General features: G+C 38.9%; 2 protein-coding genes across 2 annotated transcripts in view; one reads left to right on the top strand and one right to left on the bottom strand.

Moving 5' to 3' along the window:
- sh3pxd2b (SH3 and PX domains 2B) overlaps positions 1-9,454 on the bottom strand; it is a 233,610-nt gene that overhangs the window by 80,400 nt on the left and 143,756 nt on the right. The window lies entirely within an intron of this gene.
- LOC308090866 (immunoglobulin superfamily member 11) lies at positions 507-7,486 on the top strand (the record flags this gene model as incomplete). The annotated part of the gene is made up of 7 exons (XM_080436139.1): positions 507-570; positions 2,452-2,606; positions 3,191-3,257; positions 4,265-4,396; positions 5,457-5,609; positions 6,375-6,497; positions 7,284-7,486. The coding sequence occupies 7 exons, from the start codon at positions 507-509 to the stop codon at positions 7,484-7,486; spliced, it is 897 nt and encodes a 298-aa protein (XP_080292265.1).

Raw genomic sequence — 9,454 nt, 5'->3', positions numbered from 1 at the left:
TTGGAGTTTGGGTTTTTATAAAACATTCATTTCTGTTTTAAAAAAAATGCCTTGCTTGCAGAATTGAATTGCATTCACCTGCTCCCTGATTAGACAGCATATGAATGGAATTAACTTAATTGTAAGATAGAGGACCTGTCAATTCAAGGGGTCACTAAAAGCTCCAGGGTTGAAGAACCTTAGAAGAGCTCAACATCTAACTTCTCCTTGGATCATCCAAAACTGTTAGGGACATAATGCACTACTACCCTCACACAGTTCTAAATACTATTCAAATATTGTGTTATGCCTTCTGTTAGTACCCTTAAAAATCCTTTGCACCATCTGACTTACTAGTCGGATGGTGCATTAGATTGACAAAGATAATTGTGTGTGAGAGAGAGAAAGGAGGGGTGGGGTTTAGTTGCATCACTCAGTGGATTAAATATGCATGCATGGTCTTTTGCTTTGGCATGAATGTTGTACATGGTTTACAACGTGCAGAAGGCATTTCTTTGGTCTTAGCTATGGGTGGCTCTGGAAGATGGTTGTTCTGGACCTTGTGTGTGTACTTTACCACTACTGAGAATGGTAAGCAAAATCTTTATGACTCCAGATTAGAAGTCAACCTGAGCTTCAAATGTATTGTCACATCACGGGTTGTTCAAGTGTTCAAGTGGGTGAACTTCCCTTTTGCTCTGGTCATTTGTAGTTTTCAGGAAAGGAAAGAAGAATGGAGAAAACGGGTCATGACTAAATACAAAAATTAACTGATTAAACTCAACTGATTGGCTAATCTAGGTCATTGGCATAGTGCAAAGACTTTGTTGGGCTTAGCAAAGAAGCTGTACCAGTGTTTTACACGCTTTCTGCTGTAAATGCATAGGAATATAGAGAAACTGAAGTTGCAGTGTACGCCTGCAATGTATGGGGTATTTAGAGTGAGTAGACCGCTGTGTTTGACATCAGCTACTGTAAGCTCCATGAGTATACAGAGATGTTTTAGTTTTGTACCTGTAATGTATTGTAGCTACTCTGGGTGAGAAATAACACTTCCTGTCATCAGTGAGCTACAGTTGTTTACAATCAACGTAAAAGAAAATGAAAATATATGAATATAAATGCTTTTAAAATGTAAATTAAAACAGAGTCAAGTGAGTCTGTCATAGACTACTTATTCACTGCAGCTGTTACTCAACTCAATTTGTCAACGTTCTTACTATGGAAGCAAAACGGCCATTAATTGAAAAGCTATCAAATCGTTCCTCATTTTAAATGACACTGAGGGTTTTTACTGATCTGTGAAAATAGGTTACATGGAAATGTATGCTTTCATTGCAGTGAATTGGGCTCTTGTTCTGCTCTCAGCTGTCAAGTGTAATTAACAACCAATATGCACAATGGGTTGCCACACACACACACACACACACACACACACACACACACACACACACACACACACACACACAGTGGACATGGAGGACAACAAGTAGGGGGAGGGTTCATTGTTACTGTAATGAGGGAAAGGCAGCCTAATCAGCCTGTCTGTGTCTGCAGGTTCATAATGAAGTTAAAGCCCACACCTCCACATTTCTGCGTGTTGAAGGTTAATCTGTCGATGTTTTTTCTTGACCACAATCTTAAGAATGCAATTTAGATAGCATGTTATTTAATTCATTGGTTACCTGGGATCCTATCATTTCAATGTACACTATTATATTGATAGTATGTTTTTTAGACTGGTGCTTCTTGGTGTTCCTGTGATCCTAGTTTCTCTTTGCGTTCTGGAAGCACCATAATAAAAGTCAGGGAAGCACTATAGGAATAGGAAACACCATAGAAGACTGGGAAGCACCATAGGAAGCACCATAGATGACAGGGAAGCACCATAGGAAACACCATAGAAGACTGGGAAGCACCATAGGAAGCACCATAGATGACAGAGAAGCACCATAGGAAACACCATAGAAGACTGGGGAGCACCATAGGAAGCACCATAGATGACAGGGAAGCACCATACTGCAGTCGATGACAGGGAAGCAGCTTTCTTGATAAGACTATTCAGCCTCCTGCTGTCGCCTTCTTTGATACTACCCCCCCCCCCCCAACATATTGTATAGGTGTCATTTATTTTAAAGTTGAACCAGTGGGGTTGTCCAGTGTGAGACTGGACAATTCAATGAGACCTTTTGCACTTCAGAATGTCACTTTTGTCAAAAAGCGCCTTAATAGAAATGGTAACCTTAACAAATGTGTGGCAGGGCATTGCTGAAATGCTTAATTTATATTTATAGTCGTACGAGGTGTCGCTTGCCAAAAATAGCCAATCCACAAGCTCACACCGCATCACGATGTGTTGTGAGCTTGTAGATCGGCTATCACCGTCGTACAACCAAGTATAAATCAGACTAAACAGAACAAACATAAATGTGTTGAGTTGACTCTGCATCCTCTCCTCCTGACTCCTCCCAGCTGCCCTGTCAGTGACCATGAGGGAATCCAACATGGAGATCGTTCAAGGTGATTTCGTCATCCTGCCCTGCTCTTTCTTCACCACCACCCCTTTGTCTAGACTCAATATCATCTGGACCGTGGCACCCTTCTCTGACCCAGATTCCCCTATGCAGGTCTGCATGAAATAGGCTGATCTCAATTGCCTGAATGTAGAAAATATGGCTTTTGCATTATGGAGTTTTCAAATCGGACAGTGCACCATTGTACCTTTTAAAATAAAAAAAAAATGGGTAATGGGCAAAAAGGGTAATTCTTAGTGATATATTGTTAAAATGGTTAGGTTTGTAATTCAGCATCACACACACAGATGTGTTCAACCGATCAGTTATGCTGTTATATGCCAGGGCAGGCTATTTTAGATTAAGCGCAGTCCACTCCTCAATGAAATATTTCTCAGTTTATATGTTCAATACATATAACTACAGTATAAACAGGTTCTCAGCTCTGGTCTTTATTTTGGGCATCCAAACTGGGGATAATTCACACCTGGGTCACCGGGTGAAGGCAGTCAAATATAGTTATGTATTAATAAAATTGACAGTAGTAGATGATGATTCAATTAAAAACAAAATAAAATACAAAATGGTGCCGTTTGCAAAATCCCTTTAAGAATTGTGTATCTGCAATGTGATTTACAAGAATGTACAAGTCATCAAGTTTGAAACTATTCATCATCAGTATCTTTACTCACTTCCAGGTGATCGTGTACGACCATGGACAGGTGATTGAAGACCCCTCCCTCACTGGCAGAGTGGGATTTGCAGGTATTGTTCACACTCAGTTTAACACTCTGGATTCTAGATGTACAGTTGTACATTTTTTCTTTAAGGGACAAAATTAGAAAATAAACCTACAAGTATCTTACATGCTTTATTTTTTTTGAGGGCCTAGTCTAAAAGTTCTGGTTTTATTTTTTTTACATTATAACTATGTCATTGAAAGAAATGGATCGCCAAAGCTCTGAACATAATGTCACCATATATATAATCAGAACCAAGATCACTCATGGTCAGTATCATGACAGTAGTATTATCATGTTAGTATCATAGTTAGTCATCATGGTCATTTGGTCAGTATCATGTCAGTATCATGGTCAGTAACATGGTCAGTATCATGTCAGTATCATGGTCAGTATCATGTCAGTATCATGGTCAGTAACATGGTCAGTATCATAGGTAATCTCCCTTTCACCACCCTCCCACACACACACACACTCACTGACTCATTCACGATTATTTAGAAAACAGATGTCCCGCTAAATGTAACAAAACCTGCCCCCGACAAAAATACATCTAGATAATGTATAAAATATTCAACATTTCATTTTTATGTGGTTAAAAATTGGTGGAATACCTTTTCAAATGACATGAAACCAACATGACTACAACATGTACATTTTAACAAACCTGACATGACAAGATCTTGAGAAATTTGCCACGCCCATTTTGTCACTGACCCATATACATTGATGAAAGATGACATGACAGCATGTACTTCTACCCGTACATTTTAAGCCAGGCATTACAATATAAATAGTTTGTGGATTTGCAATCCCTTCCTTCCTTTCCTTAAATATGAACATAGTCACAGATGTTCAGAAACACACTTCTCTCACAACATTCAAGGAAATTGTATGAGGCATTATTGTCATGGTTTGATGTTTTAATTGATTTCTGCTTTCAGACTTAAATTAACCAAGGATTTTACTTGGAAGAAAAAAATTCAACTAAGTTTGTGACTGGAATTCACACAATCTCGCCCCATTGCACAGGCATCCCATGGAGCGCTGATATTGTACTGAATGACACACGCTTATCAGATGCTGGTGTCTACCGCTGCATGGTGAATAACCCACCAGAGCCAGGAGATCCTGGCATAGGAGAGCTGATGCTCAGCATCCTGGGTAGGTGTCTAACTGGCATACTGTAGGCCTACGTCGTGTCTGTGCAGGGTAGGTGTATGTATGACTGGCATACGTGTCAGTGCAGGGTAGGTGTCTAACTGGCAGTGATGGAAGGAGTACTCACATGTTTTACTTAAGTATCAATACTGCAATGTAGATATACTCTGTTACAGTCCCGTATTCAAAATATACTTGAGTAAAAGTACAGAAGTATCGGCATCAAAATATACTTTACCAAAAGTAAAAGTACTCATTGTGCAGAAAGTCCCATTTCACAAGTTCAACGTATATAAAAAAATCTTTTGTAAATAGGCAAGCTACAAGCTATGCGTTGCATCGCAACGCATTGTGAGCTTGTAGATCTGCTATTTCCAAATGGGTGAAATATATATACGGCTGAAGTGGTTAGTGTGTTTTGTAATAATAAAATCTACAAATTAACTAGTAACTAAAGTTTTCATATAATTGTAGTGGAGTGAAAGTACAATATATTCCTCCGAGATGTAGTGGGGTAGAAGTAAAAGTATTGAAAGTCGTAAATACTGAAGTAAGTAAAAACACCTCAAAGTTGTACTTAAGTACAGTACTTGAGTACATGTACTTAGTTACTTTACACCACTGCTAACTGGCATACGAGTCAGTGCAGTGTAGGTGTATTGTCTAACTGGCATACGTGAGCGGTTTACCAGTAGATGTGGTGGAGTTCTAACAGAACTTTAGCAACTTGCAAAGTGCATAGAATAAAAATAGATGGCCAAATTGTAACTGTAAATAGTAATAAACAGATGACTTTGTTTTGTTCAAATATTGTTCTCATGCAAGTGTTGGTGGAATCCTCAAGTCATGTGATGTTGGGTCTATCTCTGTCTTGTGCTATTCAAGATTAATTCTTCTTTACATCGCATGATGTGCTGATACACAAGAAAATATTTTAGTTTCTATGTAGGGCAACTGCCAATAGAAACTTGTCTTGGTTGTTTTTGGGAAAGAAAGGGTGTAGGACAGTGAGTGTAGTTGATTGGTTGATTGATTGATTGATTGATTGATTGATTGATTGCAGCACCTCCCTCACTGCCTCTCTGCCAGTGGGATGGAGATATTGATTTGGGAGGAAGTGTCACTCTCTCCTGCATGGTAGCTGAGGGGGTCCCCACTCCAGAGATGCACTGGGACAAGCTTAATCCTGAGGTGTCACTCCCAGTCAATATGCACGGTAAGAGCTGCAATGGACATCATGTAAAATTTTTGTATTATGATATCATATTCATATCAAGTGTAAAAGTACATTACCATATGATTTCTTCCTATATGGTATACATGATTTGCACTATAATAGGTGCGTCAGTCTATATTGATGCAGCATCTCAACCCCTCATAAGAACTTCATATTGTGCACTAAATAATACATACCAAAAAAAATCATCTTGCAATACCAATCCAATTACATTTCCTATATCTGACGTTTGTCTGATTTATTTGTTTATTCTTTCGTCAGCAAGCAACACGATCATACGTAGCCTGGCATGGCTAGACTAATATCACTGCGTAGATATTAGTCTGGAATCTCTGAGGGGCAAATTCCAAAAATGCCTCTGGAGATAAACCGCCCCATATTTGCATACTGGGCACTGATTGGTCCCTCACTACTTCGGAGGGAGTGAAATCCAATCACTGAGCGGTGCCAGACCAAATCTGCCGAGGCAAAACATTGTTTACAAATGCAGATTAGTCTGGTTTCCAGGATAGGTCATACAACGAAGTATACATTGAGCTTAATGTTTACAGTGCTTGGACTTTCCATCCTTCTCTCAGTGGTAGTGTTGTACAAAATGTGTGTTCTGATAACATTTAATACAAAATATGCTTCTTTGTATTATTGGTCTATACATCTGTCTATATCCTGCTGCAGGGTATGTCTTATCTGAGCTCAAAGGTTTTGCCACATCAATGAGACAAATTGTTTTCTCTTACAAAACAGATGAGCTTTCAGCTTCAGCTGACATTGTAAACATATCATCCCAGACTTCTGGACTGTACCGCTGCTCTGTCACCAACCCTTTGGGTACACATAACTGCTATGTCAACTTGTCTGTCTACAGCCGTAAGTCCTTCACTACACTATATCCCAACTTGTGTGTTACAGTTACAAATTTCATTAACATTTTGTAAATTCATTCTAATTGGCAAATTTTATGTAAAGAACTTTGAATAACTTGCCTTGACTCGTGTTGCCTAGTATTGTAGATCCCATAAGCCTGACAGATTGTCTGGTTCCGGTCCATAGCACTGCAGGACACCAATCCCATAGCCCGGAGGGTCGATTGCTCTGTGATTGTTAATTCACTGAAATGTCAGCTAGTAGTTGACTGATTGAAAATATTCAGGGATGCATTGAGGTCGTTGGCCAGGTAGTGGCATGCACAAGGAATATGTAAATGATCTGCCTTGTATGTTGTGAGATAGACACTAGACATACAGGGCTGAATGTGATATTCACCTGGCAGAGATTAAAATATACAAACAAGTTACATGAAGGGGAAGGGTGGAGCAGATTATTCTCAAGTACAGCAGAGACATCAGTTGTAGACAACTGATGCGTTGCAAGACGTTGTGAGATCAGCTATTTTCACAATATTTATCTGTGGAACCAAGTCAAACTTGCCTCAACTCCTACATTCAAGGTGGGGGGTCCCCAGTCTGAAAAGGTTGAGAGACACTGCCCTACAAGAGCTTATGACTAAATAATAACTAAATGATAACTATATTGGATTCTTTGGAACACGGTTTTGGACATGTAAGGTTTCCACCTGACAGTGACGATATAGGCTACAGATACACAAATGTCAATATAAACCAGCATGTCTTCTTCTTGTTCCATTCTGCACAGCCCCAGAAAGTTCCACAGGCATCCTGCAGGGGGTGCTACTGACCCTGGCAATGACCTTGGTACTGGTGGCACTGACAGCTCTGGTATATTGGCTCCATCGCTCTGGACAGCACGGGAAGTGGAGGGAAAGGAAGAAAGAAGAAGAAGAGTGTTACAATGAGATAACATACAATCCATCATTGATGAAACGCTCGTTCGTTTGAGTTAGTCATCAATAGAAGTTCAGCAGCCATAGGGGACAAAAAGTTGGAAACCCCATATAGCAAAATATATATTTGTACATTTATCTGAACATTTTATAAAAAGAAAAAGTGGAAATTAGCTATGTATTTTCAGTTGTCCAAGTCTCCCTTCAAAGAGATAAATAAATAAAGGTGACATAATAGCAAAGCCAATTTCCTTGTAAAATAGTATTGTTTGAGTATAGTATATTTGTTGTTGTAAAATATGGTTTGTAGGCTATCATTGTAATAGTATAGTATGACAACTTTTTTTGTGGTACATTCTTAGTAAAATCCTATCAGCATGACATTGTTTTGTGACATGGAAATGTAGGAATTCTCTGTACACAGCAATATTCCTTCCAGGGTGCTAATGAAAGCAGGAATCCATTATCAAAGCATTAATCCAAAAAAGGTTAGGCTTCTAAAAATCGTCTCTGGCCTTTGGTCGTTCGGCCTGGCAGAGACAATACATAATGACAAATGAGTTAGAGACAAACAGTGCAAGAGAGGTTAACATTTTGATTTGAGTTGGCACGTTTACAATTTTAAATACAGTTTTTATTTAAGAGTTTAAGTTGAAAACAGTGATGTTTAAAGCTGGGTTTTCACTACAGTGCCAGAATGTTTCCTGCGAAACAATTAGCATAACTTGCTGGAAAGGCAACGGGAGAGATCATTCACATTCACATGCCCTCCTTGGCAGCAAAAGTTCTGGTACCGTTTTCAAGCGACCGTTTTCATTTGTTTATTTTCTAATGGTAGTACTTTATAGGCTATTGTGAGAGGTGACTGTAAGCACGCGAGACTGTAACTTTAATCCATTGAAAGAACAGAGGATAAGCAAACAGTGTTCTCATGTTCTTTTTCTCTCTCTCTCTCTCAATCATTCATTATCACGGGGACACAGGGGGTTAACGGATGGAGCTGGCAGACCTGTTTTTAGCCTAAATTCTCAAGACTGGAAGTCCATAGGTCCAATAAAAAGCATTTTTATCCGATCAGCGGCCATTTTCTCACAGAGTTATAACGTATCAGAGCGCAATACGCCTCCCAACTGATAGGGTCACGTAGTTAAAAGCATACGGATACAATTTGGAGAAAATGCCACGATCGGATTAAAATGCTTTTTATTGAACAATACGGAAGATACGCACTTTATATTTGAAATCTGAACATTGATGTAGATGTACGGGCCTTAAATGGAGAAAGCGCAAAAAACAGGTTGAAGTTCATCCATGACTGTCATGTATCAGGGCTAGAATGGAATATAATTTCCAGCACTGTGAATAAGCATCACAACTGATTTATTTAATTACTAATACCTGTGGAGCTTGATCCAATGCGCTGATGTTGCTGTGCATTTGATCAATGTGTGCTTTGCTTATTATATATTTTTTATTTCTTGATGGAATAATAACCTCCTACGGTAAGTATGGCAGCAGCTAGGCAGCCAGGCCAAAATGATGGCGATTTATAAAATACTTTGTGTGGATTGCACTGGAAATGTTTATCAACAGAAAGTAATGCTCACTCATGCACTTTGGTGTCATTATTAAATGTACGTCATCCTGGCTTGAAACTTCGACATTTAGGAACATTATTTCGTTTTTATTTATCTTATCCACAAGTTTCCTGGGGCATGGTGCAGACTTCCTGTCGATTTGATCCCTGATACCTGACAACAGGAAGTGATGTCCACCATGCCCCAGGAAACTTGTGGATACAATTATTTAATTCATTTAGGCCTATTTGTGTTTGTTATATATGTGCGCAGTGTGTTTGAGATAATAATAATAAAAAACTTTATTTGTATAGCATGACATGAAATGCAGCTCAAAGTGCTTTACAGAGCAAGAATACAATTACAGAAAAAGTACAAATAATTTGACAATAAAGCTATAACGATAGGGTGCATATTTTGTAATAGCCATAATAGCACAATATGTC

This window comes from Gymnoscopelus braueri (assembly GCF_963280865.1).
Source record: "Gymnoscopelus braueri genome assembly, chromosome: 8".
In the NCBI taxonomy this organism is placed as follows: Eukaryota; Metazoa; Chordata; class Actinopteri; order Myctophiformes; family Myctophidae; genus Gymnoscopelus; species Gymnoscopelus braueri.
This window is presented reverse-complemented; position numbering and strand designations above follow the sequence as displayed.